General features: G+C 44.6%; 2 protein-coding genes across 4 annotated transcripts in view; one reads left to right on the forward strand and one right to left on the reverse strand.

The window, feature by feature from the left end:
• The first annotated feature begins 4,995 nt into the window (after positions 1–4,995).
• On the forward strand, positions 4,996–15,488 carry COQ10A (coenzyme Q10A). 3 transcript variants are annotated; one of them, XM_029205342.1, is made up of 7 exons: positions 4,996–5,228; positions 5,776–5,922; positions 6,689–6,881; positions 7,115–7,216; positions 7,482–7,634; positions 11,964–12,085; positions 15,100–15,488. In XM_029205342.1, exons 1-7 carry the CDS (start codon positions 5,107–5,109, stop codon positions 15,257–15,259), a joined length of 999 nt encoding a protein of 332 aa, XP_029061175.1. In that variant the 5' UTR covers positions 4,996–5,106; the 3' UTR covers positions 15,260–15,488. The 3 variants fall into 3 exon arrangements, with proteins under 3 accessions (XP_029061175.1, XP_029061176.1, XP_029061177.1); XM_029205343.1 differs by lacking the exon at positions 15,100–15,488 and having other exon boundaries at positions 11,964–12,398; XM_029205344.1 differs by lacking the exons at positions 11,964–12,085; positions 15,100–15,488 and having other exon boundaries at positions 5,107–5,228; positions 7,482–8,415.
• The window catches only part of CS (citrate synthase), a 28,472-nt gene continuing 10,485 nt past the window's right edge, over positions 9,091–27,077 (reverse strand). Inside the window, exons 2-11 of the mRNA XM_029205341.1 lie at positions 22,222–22,272; positions 21,502–21,609; positions 20,698–20,763; positions 19,661–19,792; positions 19,084–19,272; positions 12,442–12,641; positions 11,629–11,758; positions 11,403–11,504; positions 10,996–11,205; positions 9,091–10,684 (exon numbers count right to left, since the gene is read on the reverse strand). Coding sequence (XP_029061174.1) covers positions 10,514–10,684; positions 10,996–11,205; positions 11,403–11,504; positions 11,629–11,758; positions 12,442–12,641; positions 19,084–19,272; positions 19,661–19,792; positions 20,698–20,763; positions 21,502–21,609; positions 22,222–22,272 — 1,359 coding nt within the window. The 3' untranslated portion in view covers positions 9,091–10,513. The remainder of the gene's footprint in view (positions 10,685–10,995; positions 11,206–11,402; positions 11,505–11,628; positions 11,759–12,441; positions 12,642–19,083; positions 19,273–19,660; positions 19,793–20,697; positions 20,764–21,501; positions 21,610–22,221; positions 22,273–27,077) is intronic.

Below are 27,077 nucleotides of genomic sequence, written 5' to 3' on the forward strand. Positions count from 1 at the left end.
CAGTCTGGCGACCCGGGGGATTCTCCACAAAACCCTAGCGGCAACTCAGGCCGCGGCCCTGCTGCGGTGCCTTGCAACCTGAGGACCAAATGGCTGGCCCGATCTCACCCAGCCCAAAATGCCTCCTCCGAGCTAACGCCTCCCGTCCACGATTACACACCTCAGAATCCCCAAAGACTTGGGGAAGCAGGGCGTGGAGATCTGGGGGTTATATATGGCAATAGCCCCAGGGGAGGGAAGGCGCGTATCTCCACTGGCAGTGACAAGAGTTGGGTAGAAAGGAAAGAGCAAAAGTGCCAAGCTGCGGAGAAAAAAAGCAAAACAAAAAAACAAGGACTCTTAGCTGCAGAAAAACCCCACAGAGAGGACAGGCTAGCTGGCGGTTGAAGGAGGGCTCCAAGGCCAACAGAAGCGGGCTTTTCGATTGCCTAATTACTCCATTGCCAGGTTAAGGTGGTAGGGTGGCTACACTTCAAAAGGCTCAATCGGGTTTCTCCCCCGAAAATGGTCGGGATGCTTCCCCTCCTCCATTGGAGAGGCCAGAGAGCGGCCAGCCAGGTAAGATCTGGATGGAGTTCATCCCATCCCAAAAAGGGAAAAAGAGAGAAGAAAAGTGGATATTGAAAAATTGGTACAGTTTATACAGGGTGATTCAGGGTCCTGTTCAGAGCTCAGCAACTCAATATATGCGTTCTAAGAAAGGAACACATTTAGGAAAGAGCATAGCAGGATGGCCCCCTGTCAAGGCAGAGGTATAAAAGCCCCCTCCTTTGCTCTCGACAATCTATGCCCCTCATTACCTTCAGGATCTTGATCCCTGGAAAGATACACAAGACAAGTGTCAGTGGTTTTTCTTGGAGAGAGAAACTGGGGAACAGGGAATAAGGAATGAGAGGAAAAATTACCTATCACTATATACGTGTAAATTTTTTGAATTTTTACCATTTTGAAAATAAAATACACAGTTTTTCTGAAAACTTACCTCTTCCAGGAAGTCTTCCCTGGTTAACAGTTCTTTCCCTTTTGTTAGGTCGCCTTATCACTTCCATACTTACACTATCACAGTCAGGTTGCTCTTTTTGGGTTTTGTTTTTTAACTTTTTTTAATTGAGATATAGTTGATGTACAACATTATATGTTACAGATGTACAACAGTGATTCACATTTTTAAAGGTTATACTTCATTTATAGTTATTATAAAATACTGGCTATATTCTCTGTGTTGTAGTCACAATCAGGTTTAAATTGCACGTCTTTGTTGTTCATTTCACCTTACATCTTTGACATACAGGAGTCCAATGTTCCAGAAGGAATTTTAAACTCCTTGTTAGGCAGAGTCCTCCAACACAGAACTGTATATTGGTTTTTTGATTTTTGTGTTTTTTATAAATTTATTTATTTATTTTTGGCTGCATCGGGTCTTCATTGCTGAGTGCGGGCTTTTCTCTAGTTGTGGAGAGCGGGGGCTACTCTTCGTTGCGGTGCGCAGGCTTCTCATCTTGGTGGCTTCTCTTGTTGCGGAGCACGGGCTCTAGGTGCGCAGGCTTCAGTAGTTGTGGTTCACAGGCTCTAGAGTGCAGGCTCAGTAGTTGTGGCCCACGGGCTTAGTTGCTCCGCGGCATGTGGGATCTTCCAGTACCAGGGCTCGAACCCGTCCGTGTCCCCTGCATCGGCAGGCAGATTCTTAACCACTGCAACACCAGGGAAGCCCCCTATTGGTTTTGTTTTCTATGGGAAAAAAAAAAAAAAAAAAAGGATGCTCAAGCAGAGGAGCACATGGGAACAGACACAATGTTTGATGATGATGATGAAGATGAGGCTGAAGAAGTAGAAACTGAAGGTAGTTGGGGATCTGATGGATATGGGTGTTGGGATATGCTGACTTGGCTAGTGGGTATGATGGACCTTCCAGGAAGGGCTAAGCTAGTATATGGTCCAGAGGATGGGGAGAAGGGGAACACATGGCCTCCAATGCCCAAAATAGCTTTTGGTAACCTGCGGAATTGGAGTCAGGGGTTGAGCTGGGGACACATGCCTGGTTCTGGCTCCTGAGTGGAGGTGAACAAGGAAGTTTGCCAGCCGGGTTCTCTGGGCAGCTGGAAGGAGGAAGAAGGGCTAGAAGAGTTATTTTTAATATTATTCAGAGCACAGAAAGAGGATTTCCCAGGAGGGAAAGAAGGGATATGATATAGGTAACACAGTTACTTCCAGGGCTCAGGGAGATGCACGGTGTGGGGGAGGAGGAGGCCGGAAGTGGTGGCAGAGCCCTCTTATGCAAATAGTCCTTCTGGATTCCACTACTGAATTCATATTTGGATAACTCTAGGCAGATGCCTGCCTGTCTTTAAGCCTCAGTTTTCATTCTTCTAACAAATGTCTACTGAGGATTCACCATTGTATTCAGCCCTATACTAACTGGTTTGGAGGTAGAAACTTAGAAGTAATGGTGTCGGGAATTCCCTGGTAGTCCAGTGGTTGGGACTCTGTGCTTTCACTGCCAAGGGCGGGAACTAAGAGCCCACAAGCCACGAGGTGCAGCCAAAAAAAGAAAAAGAAAAAAAATATATATATATATACATATATAATGGTAGGTTAAAAAAAAGTAATAGGGGCTTCCCTGGTGGCGCAGTGGTTGAGAGTCCGCCTGCCGATGCAGGGGACACGGGTTCATGCCCCGGTCCGGGAAGATCCCACATGCCGCGGAGCGGCTGGGCGTGTGAGCCATAGCCGCTGAGCCTGCGCGTCCGGAGCCTGTGCTCCGCAACGGGAGAGGCCACAACAGTGAGAGGCCTGCGTACCGCAAAAAAAAAAAAAAAAAAAAAAAAAGTAATAGTGTCTATTTTTGTGGAGTTTATAACCTAGGAGAACATACACATGCACATGAAACAACTAGAGAATATAGGATTCATGCTACTTTATGCGGCATTATGTGTTCAGAATAATGTCGAGAGATGGGTTCAGTCAAGAGGGTCTTCCTGGAGGAGGTGTGTTTTGAGTCAGTACTTGAAGGAAGTTATCGATGTAGAATGATAGAGAAATGGCAGGAAATTGGTTGTTTCAAATACAGGGAATGAACTAGGAAAAGCTTAAATGGCAATAATTACCTAATCTAATTAGTAGGCGGGGGACAACAAGCAAACTGGCTTGGCAGGCCTATTGTACCTTGGAGATTCTGCAGCAGTTAACTCGGTTAAGGCATAGTGTTAATGAGGTCACAGTTCAGTTATGTATCCCAGTTAATGTCTGTCTTTTATCCGGTCAGATCCTTACTGCTCACTCTAAGCAGCTGTCTCACATGTGTAAGCACTTAGTCAGAGAGGCTGGACAAGAGAGTGGGGTTGGAAAGAGTAAACCTGTCCCTCAAGATCATATGCCCTTCTGAGAGTGGCTCCCAATTATCGTCTTCGAACTGGAAGGAGATACTGTATCTTGTTGGGGGGAGGGTTCTGAGGGAAAAAGAAGAAATGTTAAAAGAGAAAAAGAAGTGAGGTCATTCCCCAATTTGGGACTTCATGTATAAATAATTTAACATAAGGATTGAAATGCCTTCCTTACAAAATGTCAAATGTAAACCAGAGTTCAAGGGAGGGTTTTGCTCCTTGAAATCCAGAAAATATGGGCTCACACTTTATTTATTAATTTGTTTGTTTATTTTGGCTGCGCCAGGTCTTAGCTGCAGCATGCAGACTTCTTAGTTGCAACATGTGGACCCTTAGTAGCAGCATGCACGTGGGACCTAGTTCCCCGACCAGGGATTGAACCCGGGCCCCCTGCATTAGGAGCGCAGCTGAGTCTTACCCACTGGGCCACCAGGGAAGTCCCAAAATGGGCTCAAACTTTAAAAATCAATCCATATCCAGTGGAATTCTGCAAATGAATGCCAATCTCAAGGAGTGGGAAGAGTTGGAAGGTTTACATCTGTTTTCAGGCCCCTGTTTCTGGACAAGATCTCTCTCTTCCCTACCAATTAGACCCTAAAGGCAACAGTCTAATTATTTCGTCCTCCCACCCTAACCCCCACAACACTACTCAGATAAAACTTTCCTGAATGTGGAGAGCATGACTGAAGACTTATGCTCTAAAGACTAAAGCAGAGGAGGGGCTTTGCACTGTACTAACAAAAACATCTTTAAATGCAACAGCAGACGCCACCATTCTTAAAATGTCCTTCCTTTACTCCACTGTGGGAGAATTTCAAGAGCTCTTGTACCCACCTAGATCCAGTCTCTGATTGCTGATTTCTCTCTCTTCTCTCTCTCTCTCTTCTGTTCTCCCCACTTTTATCAAGGGCACTTTTTTTCTCCTTGTATCATGATTGAAAGCAGTGTAGTGACATTTCCTTGCCTGGGTTCAGGTTCCTGCCCATGAGGTCTCACCTCTATCAAGTGCACACTTTTCCAGGCAAAGATGGTTCTCTACCATAAAAGTCAGTCTGGTTCTTCTCACCCCGACTTCTTTCTATAAATATTAAAAGGGAAAACTATGCAAAGTCTTAGCCCAGATCTTGGAACATTAATTTCCTTTCTCAAAGATGCAAAGCACAGCACTAGGTACTATGTGCTATAAAGATGAATGGAACTTCTAACTATAAACAAGGCAGAATATAGTAAAGTCTCTAAGACAGACGTTCAGAAGACCAGCGGCATATGGGCATATGTTGTTGACATGACCAAGAAGTCGCTTCTGTGCTTATGTACCAGGTCCGTGACCACAGACTCGGCAAGTAGCTTGCCTGGTGAGCTCGCTCCACGGAGCCATCTCTGCAGCTTCTCAAACACCCCCTCCATCGCCCTTTCTCGCCAGAGGGGTGAAACTACATCTCCCGACAGGCCGCGTGGTCCCCTCCCTTCCCCCCTCTCCAGGTTCCGAGCCATGGCAACGGCGTGACGTGGGGGTACTGGGAGCTGCGGGAGCAGTGGTAGCGGCTTCAGTTCTAGGCTACCCGGCCGCCCGGGCAGGAACAGAGGGAGAGGAGCTACCGCCCAACGCCGCCCCTGCGCTCGGGGGCCCTGAACCCGCCCGGCTGCCGCTAACCTCCGCTCTTCCTCTGGAGTGAGGAGTGCGCAGCTGGTATCAGAGCCGAGAGGGCAAGGGAGGGCAGCGCGCATGGCCTCGGCAGGCGCGCGGCGACTCCCGGCCGGGACGCGCGCGGCGGCCAGGGGCTGCAGCGGCCTCTCGCTGCGCCCGGCCCCACCCCCGGTCCCTCCGCGACCGCCGGGACCAATGAGGTGAGAGGGAGATGCGGACGTCGGGGCTGGAGCTAAAGGGGTCGCCCAGGACCCCGAAGTTGCAGCTCTGGGTGCAGGCACGGCGGGAGGGCGGCTACGGTCATACCTTGGGGTCTAATGTAGAGCTTTAGGGAATGCTTCTGCAAGTTATTCGCGAGGCAAAGTCCTCGAGGTGGGTGCCCAACCACTTCTTGCCCGTCGCGGGTGTCCTGGCAACAGGGGGCTTGGCGGAGTCCCGGGGACCGTGATGCTTCCTGAGAGTCCTCGCTTTCAGCAGTAGGGTAGCCTCCAGTCAAAGGCACCTGGCACATCACATGCGTCCCGCTTTTCCCCAACTCCTCCCCCGGCACTGTCCTCCGCCGCCCTCGACCTTTCGCACTCGTGACTGCCTGGCCAAGGGAGCCTGGCGGGCTGCAGCAGGTGCTAGGCGAAAAGCTTGTTTGGACGACATTCCTCTGGGATGCGCCCCTCTTCCGCTTCACCTGGGAATGGTTGAGGAACACAAGGAAAGAATCGTAACGTGTCTCTCCTTTCCTTTTGGCCTTAGATTTCTGATCTCCTGCAGCCTCTTCTTGCCCCGGGCTGCCCAGGTCTTGGCGGCTGAGGCTGGCTTACCTCCCAGCCGTTCCTTCATGGGCTTTGCTGCCCCCTTCACCAACAAGCGAAAGGCTTACTCAGAGCGTAGGATCATGGGGTGAGCATCCCCTCCTGTCCAGCAGCCCTCCACATTCACTTTCTCGCCAAACAAAAAGCATGTACAGGCTGGAACATAAGGGTAGCCATAGTGGGCAAGATCCCTGGCCGTCCCATGCTTCCCAGCTATATTACTGATCCTTTATCCTCCTCTGCCGGCCTTCCAACCTTAATTCCCCCCTTCCTGGTTGCTGTGCATGTGCATTGTGAAACGTGACTAGAGTTGGACAATAACATAAGACAACAGGATATTATTTCTCTGCTGACCTGACTTTAGGTACTCTGAGCACAATATGAGTTAACACTTTACTGAGCACTTACTACTGCTAGCAGTTAGGCTGCTTAGGTGTTTTACCGTAGATTTTCTCATTTGATCCTTTCAACAAACTTACGAATCAATTACTATTACCTATGGTTCACAGAGGAGATACGGAGACAGTAATAATTTACCTAGGGCCACACTGTCGTAGAGCTGGGATTTGAGTCCTTTTGTGAATCATCAGTAAAATCGACCTCTGTTCTCCCCAGATGGTCTTAGCATCAAAATAGTAAAGGCAAAAGCACTCTGTAAACTGCAAAACTTAAGGTAACACTAACGTCATGGAGATCTGCACATTTGCTTTTGCAAAGTCATTTATCCAGGCTTATTTGGCATCTCTAGTTCCTGAAGGTGCATGATTAGTGGGCATGGGGGGAGGGTGCCTAGGGCAAGGAGGAACGTCACCCATCTGGCAGTTCCTTGGCCTCTCTCTGATTCCTTCCCCTAGGTACTCAATGCAGGAGATGTACGAGGTGGTAGCCAATGTCCAGGAGTATCGTGAGTTTGTGCCCTGGTGTAAGAAGTCTTTGGTGGTATACAGCCGCAAAGGTCACCTGAAGGCCCAGTTGGAGGTTGGCTTTCCACCTGTTGTGGAACGTTATACTTCTGCTGTTTCCATGGTCAAACCTCACATGGTCAAGGTGAGGCCTGTCTGGGAGGGATTGATCAGGAAGTTGTGTTCTCTGGCATTTTTACGTTTAAAGGCTATTGTGGCTTTCCTTGTAATGAATTTTTATCTCCACGTGCCAAATATTTCCCTAATAAAATATTAGGAGAGGAAAATGGCTTTCAATTCCTTCTTATAGCCTCCTATACCTGATACAGGTTTAATTCCATCATAATATTGTTTAACTACCTGATTGTCCTATTCTAGGCTGTTTGCACCGACGGCAAGCTCTTCAACCACTTAGAGACCATTTGGCGGTTCAGTCCTGGTATTCCTGCCTATCCCCGAACTTGCACTGTGGACTTCTGGGTGAGTCAGGGGGCTGTATAGCACAGGGCTACAATTGGGTTGTGGGGGGCTGAGCTGAGGTACTGTGACAGTTATTTCACAAGTCAATGACACTCTTCACAGGTCTGAGCTTGTATCAAACTTGTACTTTATACTCAGTCCCAGGGCCTTTGAGGGGATCTAATGAACTGGAGCGGGAGGAAAAGGCACTGAATAGTATCCTTGCATTTGGCCAGGGACTATCCAACGTGGTCTTGAAGAGTTTCTGTTTCTTACCCATTCCCAGATTTCCTTTGAATTTCGTTCTCTGCTGCACTCCCAGCTGGCCACCATGTTTTTTGATGAGGTTGTCAAACGGAATGTCACTGCCTTCGAGCGCCGGGCAGCAACCAAGTTTGGTCCAGAAACAGCCATCCCCCGTGAACTGATGTTCCATGAGGTGCACCAAACTTGAGGCAAAGGATTGTTCCCTAGCCTCACCTCTCCTCTCCCTCCTCACCCAATTCTCTTATTTATTTATTTCATTTAGCTCCTGCTCCAATCTGAGAGAAGAGTCTATGTTCATAATACTGTTCTCCCACTCAAACTGGGCTCTAAGCTGGCTGGAAATGCTGGGGGAAAGAAAAGGCAGGGAAGTATGGAAAGGAATGCTTAGTATGGAAAGTGGTATGGAAGTATGGAAAGGAAAGTATGCTTAGGAAAGGGTCAGGCTCATCTTGAGAGCCCATATGCCTGATGCCTGCAACCTTCTCACACTGAATTATAATCAGGACTGTATGGTTGTCTCTGAGCTCTTGTCAAGGTGCTTTAGTGTCTGACCAGGGGAAGACAGCAACTTTTCTTAGGATTGAATAAATTGAATTCCCTTCTCTGACACAGAGCTACTGGGTAGTCAGTAACTTTGCCTGCTCTTGGGGAAGGGACAGGATAAGAACCCTGATAAATAAAGGGATATTTGCTTATGGCAGGGGATGAGGAGGGAGGTTTACTATTTTTAATGCCCTCAGCCCCTCAGGAGATGCCTGAGATCTGGTTGAAATCTGTATGACCTCACTTTAAGAATATTTCCATGCTGCCTGGCTAGTGGAGAGCAAGGGGCTTTCTCCCCATCATTGCCACAGGGGGAAAGGAGCAAAAGAGCACTGAACAGTTATACTCTTGGGTTGTACCTTATTCTTCCACTTGGCCTGAGTTTTTATAAAATTTCAATAAATTAATTGTGACAGTATGAATTTGGCTTTTATATATTGCTTCCCAGGGGAATAATGCAGATATAGTAGAGTAGTAGAAAGTCATGGCTTCCTTCCCTACGGGAGTGAAGGTGCAAGAAGTCCTCCTGGACACAGTGTCCCTGCTAACTATAGTAGCACATTCTACAAGCCAGGACCTAGTACCCACTCCCTTGCCTATTTATAGACTTTTTCAGAAGGTCAGTTGCAGCAGGAGTCTCAGGACAGAGTAATTTGGTCTCAGACCTTCCATATAACTGATGCCCTCCAGACCACCTCTTATTCTGGGGGATCCTTAAGGGAATCTGCAAAGAACTGGCATTTCACGAAGTACCAGAGCCCTCTAGAGGCTCAGATCCTGAGTCAGTAGTTCTACCTTAACTGCCCTTGGTATAGTTTGTTCCTTTCACCCAATGGGCTGGACCAGCTTCCTTGGATTAGTCACATAAGCAGTTGTGACGTCTCAGCTACAGAAGACAGACAGCAGTCTCCTTTGGAAATCTCACAGGGAACCTGTCTTCTGATTAGGGTAAATGAATGCCAAACCTACCTCAAGATAAAAAAGATGCACAGGATAACATAACCCACTAAGTCCAGGATCTTGCTAGCCAGAATCCTTACCTCATAATAGAGATTGTCCCAGGCCTTATTTAATAGACTCAAGCATTGTTAATAAAAACATTTATTTTGCATTTTATACAGAACAACCTGAAGTCTGCATCATAACTTGACAGTTACCCAGGGGTTTACAGACAGTATTATCCATCTCAACAGCGTGGTTCTGGGGATTTGGGATCCACACAAACACAGGCAGGAATTGCGAGGGAGGAAGGGGGCACAGCAGGAGTGTATTTTTAATCCTTTCTTGAAAAGAAAAGGCAGGAGAGCGTTCTGAGTCACTGGAAACCTGTGCATATGGGGCTTCTAAAACAAACACTGTACTGTGAGCTCTTGGGGAAGGGGCAGGATAAGAACCCTGATAAATAAAAGGATATTTGCTTGTGGCAGGGGATGAGGAGGGAGGTTTACTATTTTTAATGCCCTCAGCCCCAGTACCTCATATTCAAAGGAGACCATGTCCAATCTCATTTCCCTGTTCAGAAAGAGGTGCTAGTACCCCTGGGATCAGGCCATGAAGATATCATGCTGGTAATTCCCAAGTCCCTGTTCTATAGCCCACAGCATATTAAAGGGGAAAGAAAAAAGGTCAGAGGGTAGTGGCTTGTGTTCCAGAGAAGTAAAAAGCTTAGTTCATATTAAGCACTGATAAAGCCAAATAATGGGAAAGACCACAATATCATACAGTGCTGTATACAACCTGCTGAAAGAGGTCTCTAGTAGGGACCAAGAGGGGAAGGTCCAGAGCAACCTTGGCTTGAGGTGCAGCAGGTATAGAAAATCTGGAAAGAGGTGAATATTCAAGTAACAGGGAATAGAACACTCCCAGATCTTAATTTCAATGGGATAATTTAAAAAAGAGAAATAAAAATCAAACACTGGGTGCCAGTCACAACAAATACCATGGCCTTTACGATCACCTGGTATCATTAAAAACAAACAAACAAAAAAAGCCAAAGCATAACCAATCGGTCTTGCTAGGAAGTGTCTGTGTGCGTGGGAGAGGTTAATGGGGCTTGGTACAGGTGACAATCCAACATGATTCCTATGGAAACAGAAGGGGCAGGGTCCTGGTTTGCTGGCCTATTAAGGGGTGGGCAGAGTAGAACCAAAAGCTCTGCTGAAGTGACTGCAGATTCTCTGCAACCAGCTTTGACCTAGGGAAAGATCTTACTCTGGAGATTGGGTGGGGGCACGGGTAAACCTAACCCATACCACATGCATTAGTCCTGGTCATCCTATAGTTGATGGGCAACTCATACCAGGCTGGGGAAAGGAGCTGGTTAGGGAAAAAGGGGTTACTTTTCATCTTTTAAAATCTTAATTAATATCTTAACCTCAAACTTATCATCAGTGCCTCAGATACAATTTAATCTTAAGTCTTTAGAAGCCCCCTGAAACAAAATTATACTTTTTTTTTTCTTTAAGATCCCTCACTTTCTGGTAGCTAGTTTCCTCCCAGTCTTCAGTTTCACCCTGACTTAGAGTCCACAAACCTCATCAGACCGTCTGTGCTCATGGACTTGGGCCTCTCTAGAGGGAAGCCTAGGGCTCGGCTCCAGATGAGCTGTGCTAATACACCCAGTGCCCGTGATACCCCAAACAGGACTGTGTAGTAATTCATCTCCGTCATGCCATAGTACTGTAAGGTAAAAGAGAAAAAAGTTTTGTTAAAGGCCCACAGGTAGTGGCATGTACAAGTCCAGACTGATTAAAAACCCTAACCCAGTTAGTCTTAAATAGAAACGACTGGGAAAAGTATAGCAACTGGGTTCTGAAAGGAAAGCACCCCTTTCCTCTAGCCCACACCTCCCCCACCATAGGCAACTTTAACAAAAGGGTAAGGAAAGAGGTGTGAGAGTCCTTGCTCTGACTAGGCAGTTGATTTTGTGCATGGCAGAGAACAGTAAGGTTTGGTATAAATTAGAGGAAAGCAGGGAAAGGAGGACTCACCTGGAGCAGTACCCCACTATGAGCATCTACATTGGGCCAAGGATTCTTGGCCTTGCCCTGCTCTAGGAGGACATTGGGCACAATCTTGTACAGCTGAGCAACCAGCTTAAACATGGGGTCCTGAGGCAGGTGTTTCAGAGCAAACTCTCGTTGACAGGTATATCGTGGATCAGTCTTCCTTAGTACTGCATGGCCATAGCCTGGGACAACCTGCAAAGGATAGGGGGGGAAAACCAGTTGTATTCTCAGATAGAAATTTTTGTCTTTTCTGCATTCTTTAGGGTAGACAAATGGGAAAAAAATCTCCTCTAATTCAGGGAGTTATCTCATTCTTTTCTCCTTCATTCTTCCAAATTATAGAACTTGAGTCTTGGCTTCTTTCCTAGTTGCTAAGCATCTCTGCTTACCCGTCCTGAGTTGAGTGTGTTCCAGATATAGTCTCGTAACTTCTCATCTGACACATCTTTGCCAACTTCCTTCTGTAGTTGTGTCAGCCACACAAGTACTTCCTGTGGGTAAGGTTTGGAGAATAAAAGAGTGTCAATGCATATGCCAGGAGAGCACGCCAGGATCAGAAACAAAGCATGGGAGTAAGAAAAACACGGAGCAGGAGAAGAAAAAGAACAGTCTTACCTGATTTGCCAGTCCATGCAGGGGCCCTGCCAGCCCATTCATGGCTGCTGCGAAGGACAAGTAGGGGTCTGAAAGGGCACTGCCCACCAAGTGGCTGGTATGGGCACTTACATTGCCACCCTCATGGTCACTGTGGGGAAGTAAGAAAGGAGAATCAAGGCCAAGAGAAAGGAGAAAAAAGGGGCAGATTATTGAAACACAGTCCTTGCTGTTCTCTTATTGTCACATACTAGCCTAGCTATGGATTCACACCAGCCTATAGCTAGTCACTTATACATAAGCTCTTGTAAGAGATGTCCCAATCTTATTATCAGCCTTTGTTCACTAATCCACAGGGCTGGAGAGGTTACTGCTTGATGATGCCTGGCCTGCGTACCAAGCTCCCTGACTCTCACTGCAGCTTTAACAGCAATGGCCAGAAGAGGGAGCTCCGGGAAAGCCAAAGGACCTGTCTAATGTGAGCAGCTAGTACCTTTTCCTAGCCAGAAGCACTATCTTACTCTTAGCGTGGTTATGGTAATTTTTCTAGACCTCCTGACCTTCTTTACCAGACCCCGTTCTTGCCTTGTACCGTCCCATACGCTGTGTTTCCATCTCCTTGCTGCCTACCACCTGTTAAGGAGTTTGGGTTTTTTTTGGCATGCTGCATGACATACAGGATCTTAATTCCCCGACCAGGGATGGAACCCACGCCCCCCTGCAGTGGAAGCGCAGAGTCTTAACTACTACTGCCAGGGAAGTCCCAAGGAGTTTTTCTTAATATTCACCACCAATCCAGGCACCTGGTGGCTATGGTTGCTGGGTCTCCCTCACCTGTGGATGGTGAGGTACAAGCGCATGAGCTCCGTGAACTGAGCGTCAGTATAGCCTAACATGTTGGTGAAATTGTGGGACCAGTCCAGCTTAGAATCAATGGCCCCAATACTGCTGCCCTCTCGATAGAGATTCCGGTAGATCTTTGCTGCAACACAAGGTAGCTTTGCAATCAGATCCATACAGTCTTCATAAATCAACTGATGGGGAGAAGAGGAAAATGGAGAAAAAAAGAAGAGGAATTATCAACAAGGAAGAATTAGGCAGGGATGGTGTTTGTTCTCTATGGACTGGGCTATTTGGAGTGATGATTCTATGCTGGGTGATTATAAATGGAGTATAACAACAATGACCATTTAACTGAATAACTGTTATGACCCAGGCACCGCATTAAGGGATTTATACAAACTATCTCATGTATATTAAAACATTATTCCCAATTTTTTCCCATTCTACAAAGTATATAATGACCTCCATTTTAAAAGGAGAACTGAGGCTCAGAGCATTCAGTTAAATGCCAAAGTCAGATTTTGAACCCTTATATGTTTAACCATGATCTTTTCCACTACATGACATTGCATTCAAAGAATGTGCTACGACACTAGGTTTTTAATAATTCTATGTTCCATCTTTCAAAGAAAATTCACCATATATGCCAAGGGTCAAACAGTGGCATTCAATTGTTGGTTATGAACAAAGGCTTCCATTTTTTAAGCACTTACTATATAACAGGTACTGTGCTAGATATATTATTTTCATTTTTTTCTTTTCTTACAATAGTCCTGTAAGGTAACATAGCCTTCATTGTAAAAACTGGGGCACAAGGTTACCCACTCAGCTAATAAGCATCATCTAGCTTAAATAATTATTAACTCATGGCCATGCTTGTTTCATCTATATCCTTACTTTCCCCTCTCATCTCCCAAATTATTTTGAGTGAATCCCAGATATCATATATAACATGTAAGTATTTAAGCATGTATCTCTAAAAGATAAAGGTCCTTCATAATCAAAATCACAAAACCATTATCCTACTGAAAAGAATTTAACAATTCTTCAATATCATTAACTATCTACTCAGTATTCAAGTCCCCCCCCACCTCATTCATTTATTATAAAGCTCCCCCTCATTTGTCTGTTTCACTGAAAATAGCCCACATTGCAATTGTATGACATGTCTCTGAAGTCTTTTTAATTAATTTAAGTTCCCTCTTATGCTGTCCTTTTTTTACTTTGCAGTTTATTTGTGGAAAATCAGATCATTTGTCCTGTAGAATTTCCCACAGTTTAGATTTTGCTAGTTATATACCTGTGATGTCATTTAACATGTCCCTCTATCCACTGTATTTCCGACAGACTGATAGAGCTAGAGGTTTGAGCAGATTCATGTTCAATTTCTTTAGCAAGACGACTTTTTTTTTTTGCGGTACGCGGGCCTCTCACTGTTGTGGCCTCTCCCGTTGCAGAGCACAGACTCTGGACGCGCAGGCTCAGCGGCCATGGCTCACGGGCCTAGCCGCTCCGCGGCATGTGGGATCTTCCCGGACTGGGGCACGAACCCGTGTCCCCTGCATCGGCAGGCGGACTCTCAACCACTGCGCCAACCAGGGAAGCCCAGCAAGACTTTTTGATGAATAGTGCTGTGTTCATTTATTAAGAGAAACATATAATAATATCTGGTTGTCTTTTTGTGATGTTAATAGCGTGCTCAACTTTTATGTCTCAATTTTATCTTCTCATAGGGATTTTCTTTTAGGGAGGGCGACAGGGTTTGAGTAGTTTTTGGTTTTCTTGGCCACGCTGTGAGGCTTGTGCGATCTTAGTTCCCAGACCAGGGATCAAACTCGTGCCCCCTGCAGTGGAAGGGAAGCATGGAGTGCTAACCAGTGGACCGCCATGGAATTCCCAAGTTTTTTCTTTTTCTTTCTTTCTTTTTTTTTTTTGCGATACCCGGGACTCTCACTGTTGTGGCCTCTCCCGCTGTGGAGCACAGGTTCCGGACGCACAGGCTCAGCGGCCATGGCTCACGGGCCTAGCCGCTCCGCAGCATGTGTGATCTTCCCGGACCAGAGCACGAACCTGTGTCCCCTGCATCGGCAGGTGGACTCTCAACCACTGTGCCACCAGGGAAGGCCCCAAGTTTTTTCTTTTAATAACAAAAAAATTCAGGAATTCCCTGGCGGTCCAGTGGTTAGGACTCGGTGCTTTCACTGCCAGGGCCTGGGTTCAATTCCTGGTTGGGAAAGATCCTGCAAGCCATGAGATGCGGCCAAAAAAAACCCACAAAACAAAACAATAAAAATTTCTACTTTCAGTCACAGTACATTGAAAGCATGGAGAAAATACTTGCTGAATGACATTACACTGTGCTGTCCTATCAAGCTAACTGGCTAAATGTTCCTGTAAGAAGTCATCAGGTTTTGGTAGTTTTGTTGGAACAAAGAACAAAATCTATAATAACTAGCCTAAATGAGATAATCTCTGTGAAGTCATCTATTACTCAAGCACTCAGTGAATTTTGTCAATGCCACCAAGATTCAGTGAGAATACTGCCAAAATTAAAAAGCTACTTGAAGCAAGAAGTACTTAGCTAACACTTGCAAGTTCTCAGGAGATTATTTACATGATAATCATACTATTAACCATACCTTCTTGCAGATTCACATCCCCCAAGGAAGTAGGTTATTTCCAGAAGCCTGCATCAAGGATATGCAGTTCTAAGGGACCTGGATTCATTAGCAGAATGCCAAGAACAAGATCCTGGGCTAGGCAAACTGTTATCTGTGGAGTATGTACTAACTTTCAAAATCATTTGTAAAGTATGAATGACCACAACATAAAGAAACTACAAAAAGAGGATTGTTTCAACTTCTACCACTGAGGATGAAGTTTATAAAGCAGCAAGTATCAGACCAGGTATGACAGTGTGGGATCTTTACCCTGCTTTTTGTAGTGGTAAAGCTGTACAGTCAAGAGGTTAAATAAAGAAACAAACACACTGACAGATGAATGCCTCCTTATTTCTTCTTCTTCTTCTTTTTTTTTTGTGGTACGCGGGCCTCTCACTGTTGTGGCCTCTCCCGTTGCGGAGCACAGGCTCCGGACGCACAGGCTCAGCGACCATGGCTCACGGGCCCAGCCGCTCCGCGGCATGTGGGATCTTCCCGGATCGGGGCATGAACCCGTGTCCCCTGCATCGGCAGGCGGACTCTCAACCACTGCGCCACCAGGGAAGCCCCCTTATTTCTTCTTTAATAAACTAAGACTGAGGTGCTATTTAGCTACTGGTACTAACTCATTCTTCATCTTTAAACCCTCAGAAAAAAAGACAAATCACGCCACCATCACAACTGCCTGGAATAAAGGTAACAAAACTGACCATAATCATCATTGTGAGCCAGCATCTCTAGTGCTAGAGAAATTCTGACCAAGTATTTAGCTATCAGTCATTTAAAAAAAATCTTTATTGGAGTATAGTTGACTTACAATGTTGTGTCAGCTATCAGTCATTATAAAGAAGACACAGAAAAAGAGGAGATACAGTATTAATGGTGAAGAGACCCTAGAGTGAAGCAAACTCAAGTCTCAATCTGCTGTCTACCAGTTACTAGCTGCATGACCCTAGGCAAGCTACTTATTTTCTCTAATCTTCAGCTTTCCCATTCAGTAAAATGACATCAGTGACATCTACCTCATGGGGCTGTTCTGATGATTAAATCAGATAATGAATATAAAACATTTAAGCTAATATTTGGCATGTTTTCAAGAGTTGTTAGGTGTTGGGATGATGATTTTATTATAGATTAAACAGCTTCAAAACCTACATATACTGTTCATATGCCTTACTAGAAAAACCTCATCTGTCAGCTACTTTGCAGATTTTACCCAATTCAACAATATCTTAAGGCTACTTCATAATTAAACAGCTGGTGCATCAGAGTAATCTCCTAGTCACGAGTGAAGTTAAGTCAATTAGTAAATTAGTAATAGATGTAACTTTTTCACCTCAATAGATTACACTATTTATCTAAAGTCATGTAAACTGTTACGGAAGGAAAGTTGTAGGAAGATCATCCTCTTGAGGTGTATGTAAAAAACAGCATGAACTGATGATTCTAGTAGAGAATTAGATCACATATACTCCTTAACATAAATTTTTAAACAGAAATAACCAGCTGAATGCTGTCATGTAATTCTACTAAAGTAACATGGTTAAATTAACCAAGACAGAGAACTAAACTGAAATAGCATGTCTGATCTTTGAGAGAGATAGGATATGGCAGCAAAAGAGCACCAAGCTCCACTAAAGCAGTTACTGGTGCTAATTTTTGTTCAGTGTGAACTTATTAGATGCACATCCTGAGGCTGACAGATATATCAGTATTGCTTAGAAACACTCTCCAGGTTGGCAAAGTCCTGAAATACAATGTTCACCTCAAGACAGCCACCCTCAGATGATATCTCACAAAGAGGTGGCAGGACAACCAATCAATGGCTGTACACTGAAATGGAGGCAATAGCAAGCAGAGAAGAACAAGATTCATTTTCCTGACTCAATAAAGGACAGTGTGAAGCAATGCAGCATGTTTGGATGCCTGGGAAATATCTTATAGGTATTTACTGCAAGGTATGAAGAACTCTACAACAGGCAACACAACAGCACTGTAAGAAGTAACAGGCACTTCTGAGTGGTCAATTTCTAAAAGACAAGTTTTAAAATAGAAGAACTGTTTGCCTTGATTTAACCTTTTCTGTTATGGTGACCCACACAGATAACAATTACTTGAACAGTATTTTAAAAAGAAAATGAAAAGCAACATATTCAGTTTATACAACCTTCTGAACCTGCTGATGTGTGACTTTATAAATGCTTGTGAATAGGTTTAGTTTGCATCATTCCTATACCTTCCTCCTCAAAGCCAACCAGACTAGTATCAATTGCAAACTTTCCCTCTTTCCCCCAACAGCAAACACAATTCTCTATACACAGTTGGCACTGAATAAATATTGACCAATCCAATGAAGTGGGATTTGCCAAAACCCCAAGGAGATTTCATCAGACCAGTGGGCCATGCTACTCTGTGCCTTGCCTCATAGTGAACTCTTTGGGGACCTTCTCCTGGTCAAAAATCCTTTAGTGTATCTGCTTTGCAGAAAGGAACTTTTCTGTTCCTATACTACCTGTCTCTAAATAAGAAACAAAAGAAAATGAGATGTCCTTCTGTAAACTTGGCCAGATAAATTGTACTTTACCCAGTGTTTGTGAGTATGTGGGGTATGGAAAGAGGATGGAAGGAATTATGTCCTATGCGCTAGGACAAGGCCCAACAATGTTCTCATACTCTAACCACAGAGGCCGAACTATTAAGATCACATTTCATTTTCAGAGAATAAAGCTCATTTGCTTTTTGGATCCTACTTCCAGGATACTAACCACCCTTCCACTCCTGACAGGTATCTTGAGTGGGTTAGTCCAAACTGTGGCTGACTGGCATTAGTCCTCCTAGCCTCCAGAGTTGCCTTAGCTGCCATTCTTCCAAATTCTCAGGGTTCTCCTTATCTGGGGACTTCCCCAGTGGCGCAGTGGTTAAGAATCCACCTGCCAATGCAGGGGACACGGGTGTGAGCCCTGGTCTGGGAAGATCCCACATGCTGTGGAGCAACTAAGCCCACGTGCCACAACTACTGAGCCTGCGTGCCACAAGTACTGAAGCCCGAGCGCCTAGAGCCCATGCTCCACAACAAGAAGCCACCACAATGAGAAGCCTGTGCACCACAACAAAGAGTAGCCCCTGCTCACTGCAACTAGAGAAACCCTGTGCACAGCAACAAAGACCCAACGCAGAAATGAATGAATGAATGAATGAATGAATGGTTCTCCTTATTTGAAGAGAAGAAGAAGGGACCCTTTGGGGCCAGAGTGAGACTACTCTGCAAAACTTTCCTCGGGGGCTCTGCAGTTAAGTCACATCTTTTTCAATGTTCCAACAGCACAGTGTACACACCTCTATTCCAGCAAGATTACTGAATTGTAGTTTCTTTTTTTTTTTTTTAAATAAATTGATTTATTTTATTTATATTTATTTTTGGCTGCACTGGGTCTTCACTGCTGTGCACAGGCTCTCTCTAGCTGCGGCGAGCGGGGGCTACTCTTCATTGTGGTGTGCGGGCTTCTCTGCAGCAGCCTCTCTCGTTGTGGAGCATGGGCTCTAGGCACATGGGCCTCGATAGTTGTGACATGCAGGCTCAGCAGCTGTGGTGCGCAACTCAGTAGTTGTGGCACACAGGCCTAGTTGCTCCGTGGCATGTGGGATCCTCCTGGACCAGGGCTCGAACCCATGTCCCCTGCATTGGCAGGCGGATTCTCAACCGCTGTGCCACCAGGGAAGCCCATAGTTTCTTTTTTATGTGTATATCACCCTAACTAAATCAATAACCTTGGTGATAGAAAGCATGCTTCATTTATCTTTGTAATTCCAAAGACGGATAAAAAGCAAGCCTACAGTAAAATTCTTTTAAATGAGTTTCTGGCATAACTCAGGGTAGTAATTTTCCGAAGGATTCTACATTCCTTTTTCTTCCTTCACACTCAAGTCCTTTGGATCTCCATCAAACATCAATCATCACAGCAAAGTTTCCTACCTCCCAGTACTTGGTTCGGTTGATACCCTCTGCATATGCTCGGGCAAAGTTGCTTTCACTGTTGAGAGCTGTAATGGCTGCACTGAGCTGAGACATGGGGTGTAGATTAGTGGGAAAGTTGTCCAGCATGGTGACCACATGGGAAGGCAGAGCTGCCCTCTTTGCCCACTCTTCTGAGAGCCAAGATACCTGTGAAAGGGAGACATTGTTCAAAACACGAGGCAAGGAAAAAACAAAAAGAAGAGAAATTAAAAAACAATGGGAATTCCCTGGCGGTCTAGTGGTTACGACTCGGCACTCTCACTGCTGGGGGCCCAGGTTCAATTCCGGGGAAATAAGATCTTGCAAGCTGTGCCGTACAGCCAAAATTAAAAAAAAAAAAAAAAAAAAAAGACAGTGACCTCTAAGTAAAGAAAATCCAAGAGAATTCAATACAGTCCACGTATACAGCAGAACTCTGCTCTGATTCCTTCCCCTCTATAAACTACCACCCATAACCAGATCAGGATTCAGTGTCTGAGATTAGAAAAAGGCAAAGAAGGAGGTGAATGAGAAGCGCTAGTGTCCTTCTGCTTACCTGTTCCTCTGTTGGGATTTGTCCAGTTACCAGCAGCCAAAATAATCCCTCTGGCAGGGGTTCTTCCCCACCCTTAGCCTTGGGCAGCACTTTCTGGCATTCAGGGATACTGTAGCCTCGAAAACGGATGCCCTTGAGGGAGAAGAGTAAGGATTACAACTCGTAAGTTTGTTAGCCTCAAAGTCACATAATTGACTGATCCCACTTTCATCAGACCTGTCAACAAGTTAGAACTTTTTTTTTTTTTTTTTTTTTGCGGTACGCGGGCCTCTCACTGTTGTGGCCTCTCCCGTTGCGGAGCACAGGCTCTGGACGCGCAGGCTCAGCGGCCATGGCTCACGGGCCCAGCCGCTCCGTGGCATGTGGGATCTTCCCGGACCGGGGCACGAACCCATGTCCCCTGCATCGGCAGGCGGACTCTCAACTACTGCGCCATCAGGGAAGCCCAAGTTAGAACTTTTAAAGAGCAAATCTTTAGGTAACTTACTCCTGCTTTGTACTTTTAGTTTTACTAGTTGATATATTAAAAAGGTAAACTCGCTCTTCAGTTATTCCATATATACCTATTTTCACCTTCCAAAATATACAGGTAGGTGCTTTATTTTGTTCTCCACACCCTTAGTGGTCTAAGCCAGAGGTCCCCAGAACCCCGGTGCTGGTCCACGGCCTGTTAGGAACCAGGCTGCACAGCAGGGGGTGAGCGGCAGGCGAGCGAGTGAAGCTTCACCTGTATTTACAGCCACTCCCCATCACTGGCATTACTGCCTGAGCTCCGCCTCCTGTCAGCATTATGGTGAGTTGAATAATTATTTCATTATATATTACAATGTAATAATAATAGAAATAAAGTGCACAATAAATGTAATGCCCTTGAATCATCCAGAAACCATCACCCCTGACCCATCCGCAGAAAAACTGTCTTCCAAAAAACTGGTCCCTGGTGCAAAAAAAGGTTGGGGACTGCTGGTCTAATCCATGGTGTGCACAATGGTCAGTAAAATCAGTGATTATTAGTGATTGATATGAGGGTCTCTTACCTCATCAGGATCAAGAACTGATGTTTCATATACCAATCCCTTCATGCCTCTCATGCCACCATACATCTAAAGAAAAGAAGAGGATGTAACCAGTTGTCTGAATAATTCAGGCTAGAGCTTGTTAGTGCTTCATGGGATCTGGGAGAGGAAATTTATTCTCTGACTTGCAAGACTTCATTTGGGGGAAGATTTCTGAGGAGTTAACTTACTATAGAATGGAACTTTGAAAGGAAGACTGCTAACGCTGGAAATGATTTTTTTAAGTTGAGAAATCACTACCTTTAGTTAGTATTTTTGCCTCTGGTCCCTTTTCTTATTGTTTTTTCTCCTGCCCACTTTTATCCCCTCATTCCCACCAACCGAAGTAAAAAGAATGGGAATGACTGTAGGGAAAGGAGATGGAGACCAATGGCTAAACACTGTTGTGAAATTATCATCTGAGCTGCTTAGACTCTTAGGACTGAAGAAGAAACGATCCTAAAGCTGTTCTAGAAGGCCTGCTAGAGCTGTGGTTTAACTGGATGATCAGCACAGCATCAACTCAAAGACAGAGAGCCTTGGGCCCAAAAGCTAAGGGGTTGGGAAGAGGAATAAAAACTTCATTTATCCCTCCCATACATGAATTAGGTTAGCCTCAACTATTAAATTTATAGAAAAGAATAGTCTAATTTCTAACAAACGCCATAAGCTTCAACATTTCCTTATATGGGACAGACTGCTTCGAACAATCAGTGAAGAGGATGGTACTTTTGTTGAAGCATATTACAGAGCTACTTTTTGCAGGCAAAACGCTACAACCCTTACCATGTCCACAGTGATTTGGCCCACCACCGTCTTGCCATGTTGCTGTTTGAAGGTCTTAATTCTGGCCTGCTCCTTAGGTATCAGATCAGCCAATATGTCTTTCAAATTCTAAAACGAGAAGTAGAGAGGCTAAGTGATGATCAAAATATTGATTAGATTTCTGCAAAGTAGGTATGTTAAGACTGCTTTTTAGAATTTGACTTTCTCTACCTGCCAGGGAAGTCTGGTCAACTTCTCTATACAGATGAGGGTAAAATTAGGCATAGCAAGAAGGGAATGGGGAGTTGTTTAATGGGTACAGTTTCAATTCGGGAAGATGAAAAAGTTTTGGCCATGAATAGTGATGATGGTTGCCCAATAATGTGAATTACTTACTGCCATTAAATTATAAACTTAAGAATAGTCTAATTTCTAACCAATACCATAAGCTCCAACATTTCCTTGTATGGGACAGATAGTCACTGAAGAGAATGGTACTTTTGTTGAAGTACATTACAGAGCTACTTTTCCCAGCCAAAACCCGACAGTCCTTATCATGTCCACAGTGCTTCAGCTATCTTAAAGTAGTAGTAGTGATAATACTTGTAACAATAATAACAACTGGAAACCTCCAGGAGATACTCAGGATAATGATGAGAGGCTGAGTAGTAGCCCACCACCCCTCCCCATCCCAGGGTCAAACTGCCTCAATGATTCTCAGTCCTCTTTTCCAAACCTTACCGTGGAAGAAGCACTGGCATGCCGGGCAGCAAGAACAAGACAGGATGCATTCTGCAAAGAAAACACAAAACCTTATGCAATTGTCCTCCCTCCTATGTATTAAAAAGGAGTTACAGTGACTCAACCTCTCTTCATTTTAGCCTCTAAGGACAGTCTGACATAAGAAAGCTATAAAAGGCCTCGAGCAACCTGGAAAGAGTTACCAGTCTGGAAGCAACAGCTTCATTAGCATTCCCTGAAGAGACTCTCCCATAACCTGGGTTCTACGGCTGGGTTTGTTAGGCACAGAAGAAATGTCAGAGAGGCAGTTGTTAAAGTACCCAGTCCATCCCACTCTAGTCGACAAGAGCTCTGAGAAAAGCAAATGAGGAAACTGATCAATTACTTAACCCAGCTGGTAAGGTTTCTTCAGCACCTAGCCTTTTGGCAACACTTCAACCTCTCCAGTCTAGGAGAGCCCACAGGTGGAAGCAGCCTTTTACAACACTACCTGATATGCTCCTGGAAAAAGCACAGAAAAAACAGAATATCTACAAAGCAACAACCAACAGACTGCTCAACAACTGCAGTGGAAACTAGAAAACTGGTAAATTATCTTTAAAATATTGAGAGAAAATAATTACTAAGCTAGAGTTGTGTACCCAGGTGAGGAAGAAATCTTAAAGGGGGTGAAATAAAGACATTTCAGGTAAACAAAAGCTGAGAGTTTATCACCTACACACCTGTACCAAAGGAATTTTTTCTTTTAAATTGAGGTATAGTTGATGTACTGCATTATATAAGTTTCAGGTATACAACATAGTGATTCACAATTTTTTAAAAAAAGATTTATTATTTATTTTTGGCTGCACTGGGTCTTAGAGGCGGCACCCAGGATCTTCCGTTGTAGCGTGAGAGCTCTTTGTTGTGGTGCGCGGGCTTCTCTCTAGCTGTGGCCTGCGGGTTTTCTCTTCTCTAGTTGTGGCACATAGGCTCCAGGGTGCGTGGGCTCTGCAGTTTGAGGCGTGTGGGCTCTGTAGTTTGAGGCACATGGGCTCTAGTTGAGGCGCGCGAGCTCAGTAGTTGTGGCACGCGGGCTTAGTTGCCCCACAGCATGTGGGATCTTAGTTCCTTGACCAGGGATCGAACCCACGTCCCCTGCATTGGAGGTGGATTCTTTACCACTGACCACCAGGGAAGTGCCCTGATTCACAATTTTTTTTTGGATTAATTTTTAAAGGTTATATTCCATTTATAGTTATTATACAATACTGGCTATATTCCCTGTGCTGTACAATATATCCTTATAGTTTATTTTATACTTAGTTTGGATCTCTTAACCCCCTACCCCATCTTTCCCCTCCCCACACTGTACCACTATAGTTTATCCTCTATATCAGTGTCTTTTTCTTTTTTGTTATAGTCACTAGTTTTCTTTTTTAGATTCCACATATAAGTGATCAGTATCTGTCTTTCTGTGACTTATTTCACTCGCATAATATACTCCAACTCCATCCATATTGCTGCAAATGGCAAATTTTCACTCTTTTTTATGGCTGAGTAGTATTCCATTGTATATATACAACACTGCTTCTTTATCCATTCATCTCTTGATGGACACTTAGGTGGCTTCCATATCTTGGCAATTGTAAATATAAATAGTGTAGCTAGGCTATGTTTAAAGATAGATTTTCCCCCCCAAGAAAAACAACTTTCTATGAAGATTGCTGAGTTGCAACAGAAAGTTCAACACTGCCTTTGAAAAAGACAACCAGGGACTTCCCTGGTGGTCCAGAATCCACCTTCCAATGCAGGGGACACAGGTTCGATCCCTGGTTGGGGAACTAAGATCCCACATGCTACAGGGCAACTAAGACCTCAGGCCACAACTAGAGAGCCTGCACACCACAACTACTGAGCCCGTGTACCACAACTAGAGAAGCCTGCACACCGTAATGAAGACCGAGCACTGCCAAATAAATAAACAAAAATAAAAATAATACCTAACTTGTAGTGTTTAAAAAAAAAGAAAAAGACAACCAGTTATACTACTACCAAGTTGTAAGGACTGAGGCAAGGAGGTTGACTTTTCTTCACAAGATTTTTTTTCTCTCTTTTTTATTTTTTGGCTGTGAGCAGCACGTGGGATCTTAGTTCCTGGACCAGGGATCGAACCTGTGCCCCCTGCATTACAGCATGGAGTCTTAAGCACTGGACCACCAGGGAAGTCCCCACAAGATTATTTTGAAGATAAAATGGTATTGTCAAAATAAGCCCCAGTGTCCTCATCTATAAAATGGTGCTGATACCTACCACACATCTCACAGGGTTGCCTTGTGACAATTAAATTACAATGGATGTGGAAGCACCATGCAAACTAAAGATTACACACACACACACATACACACACACACACAAACTGTGGAGAAAGTCTACATTTCTCCTCCTTTCACCAAAAGGTCAGAGACACCTTTTCTAGTAACTACAGTCATCCCTCAGTATTCAAGGGGGGATTGGTTCCAGGACCCCCTACCCCCAACAGATAGCCAAAATCCGAGGAAGCTCAAGTTCTTTATATAAAATGTTGTAGTATTTGCATATAACCTAATAAGCACATCCTTCCATATACTTCGTTGCTGCGCACGGGCTTTCTCTAGTGGCGGGTGAGTGGGGGCTACTCTTCGTTGCGGTGCGCAGGTTTCTAATTGTGATGGCTTCTCTTGTTGCACAGCAGGGCTCTAGGCGCATGGGCTTCAGTAGTTGTGGCACGCAGGCTCAGTAGTTGTGGCACGTGGGCTCTAGAGTGCAGGCTCAGTAGTTGTGGCGCATGGGCTTAGTTGCTCCGCAGCATGTGGGATCTTTCCGGAGCAGGGCTTGAACCTGTGTCCCCCACACTGGCAGGCGGATTCTTTTTTTTTTTTTTTAAACATCTTTATTGGAGTATAATTGCTTTACAATGGCGTGTTAGTTTCTGCTTTATAACAAAGTGAGTCAGCTATACATATACATATATCCCCATATCTCTTCCCTCTTGCGTCTCCCTCCCACCCTCCTTATCCCACCCCTCTAGATGGTCACAAAGCACTGAGCTGATCTCCCTGTGGCTGCTTCCCACTAGCTATTTTACATTTGGCAGTATATATAAGTCCATGCCACTCCCTCACTTCGTCCCAGCTTACCCCTCCCCCTCCCCGTGTCCTCAAGTCCATTCTCTACATCTGTGTCTTTATTCCTGTCCTGCTCCTAGGTTCTTCAGAACCATTTTTTTTTTTTTTTTTTGGTTCCATATATATGTGTTAGCATACAGGATTTGTTTTTCTCTTTCTGACTTACCCCACTCTGTATGACAGACTCTAGGTCCATCCACCTCACTACAAATAACTCAATTTCATTTCTTTTTATGGCCGAGTAATATTCCATTGTATACATGTGCCTCATCTTCTTTATCCATTTATCTGTCGATGGACACTTAGGTTGCTCCCATGTCCTGGCTATTGTAAATGGAGCTGCAATGAACCAGGTTGCTCCCATGTCCTGGCTATTGTAAATGGAGCTGCAATGAACCTTGTAGTACATGACTCTTTTTGAATTATGGTTTTCTCAGGGTATATGCCCATTAGTGGGATTGCTGGGTCGTATGGTAGTTCCATTTTTAATTTTTTAAGGAACCTCCATACTGTTCTCCATAGTGGCTGTATCAATTTACATTCCCACTAACAGTGCAAGAGGGTTCCCTTTTCTCCACACCCTCTCCACCATTTGTTGTTTGTAGATTTTTTGATGATGACCATTCTGACTGGTGTGAGGTGATACCTCACTGTAGTTTTGATTTGCATTTCTCTAATGATTAGTGATGTTGAGCATCCTTTCGTGTGTTTCTTGGCAATCTGTATATCTTCTTTGGAGAAATGACTATTTAGGTCTTCTGCCCATTTTTGGATTGGGTTGTCTGTTGTTTTGATATTGAACTGCATGAGCTGCTTGTAAATTTTGGAGATTAATCCTTGGTCAGTTGCTTCATTTGCAAATATTTTCTCCCATTCTGAGGGTTGTCTTTTCATCTTGTTTATGGTTTCCTTTGCTGTGCAAAAGCTTCTAAGTTTCATTAGGTCCCATTTGTTTATTTGTGTTTTTATTTCCATTTCTCTAGAAGGTGGGTCAAAAAGGATCTTGCTGTGATTTATGTCAGAGTGTTCTGCCTGTTTTCCTCTAAGAGTTTTATAGTGTCTGGCCTTATATTTAAGTCTTTAATCCATTTTGAGTTTTTTTTGTGTGTATGGTGTTAAGGAGTGTTCTAATTTCATTCTTTTACATGTAACTATCCAGTTTTCCCAGCACCACTTATTGAAGAGGCTGTCTTTTCTCCATGGTATATTCTTGTGGCAGGCGGATTCTTAACCACTGCACCACCAGGGAAGTCGCCTTCCATATACTTTTTCTTTTTTTTTAAATTTATTTATTTTATTATTATTTTAAAATTAATTAATTTATGGCTGTTGGGTCTTCATTTCTGTGCGAGGGCTTTCTCTAGTTGTGGCAAGCGGGGGCCACTCTTCATCGTGGTGTGTGGGCCTCTCACTATCGCGGCCTCTCTTGTTGCGGAGCACAGGCTCCAGACGCGCAGGCTCAGTAATTGTGGCTCACGGGCCCAGTTGCTCTGCGGCATGTGGGATCTTCCCAGACCAGGGCTCGAACCCGTGTCCACTGCATTGAAAGGCAGATTCTCAACCACTGCACCACCAGGGAAGTCCCCTTCCACATACTTTTTTTAAAAATTTATTTATTTATTTATTTAATTTTTGGCTGTGTTGGGTCTTCCTTGCTGCGTGCATGCTTTCTCTAGTTGCGGCAAGCAGGGGCTACTTGTTGTTGCGGTG

This window comes from Monodon monoceros, unplaced genomic scaffold, assembly GCF_005190385.1.
Source record: "Monodon monoceros isolate NGI ecotype Baffin Bay Population unplaced genomic scaffold, NGI_Narwhal_1 Super_Scaffold_6, whole genome shotgun sequence".
Classification (NCBI taxonomy): domain Eukaryota; kingdom Metazoa; phylum Chordata; class Mammalia; order Artiodactyla; family Monodontidae; genus Monodon; species Monodon monoceros.

Excerpts from the sequence above, each read along its gene's own strand:
- COQ10A (XM_029205342.1), top strand. The coding sequence starts at position 5,107 with ATGGCCTCGGCAGGCGCGCGGCGACTCCCGGCCGGGACGCGCGCGGCG. Across the intron at positions 5,229-5,775 it reads CGACCGCCGGGACCAATGAG|ATTTCTGATCTCCTGCAGCC; the intron begins GTGAGAGGGAGA and ends TTTTGGCCTTAG. Across the intron at positions 7,635-11,963 it reads GTGAACTGATGTTCCATGAG|GGCTGGAGAGGTTACTGCTT; the intron begins GTGCACCAAACT and ends ACTAATCCACAG.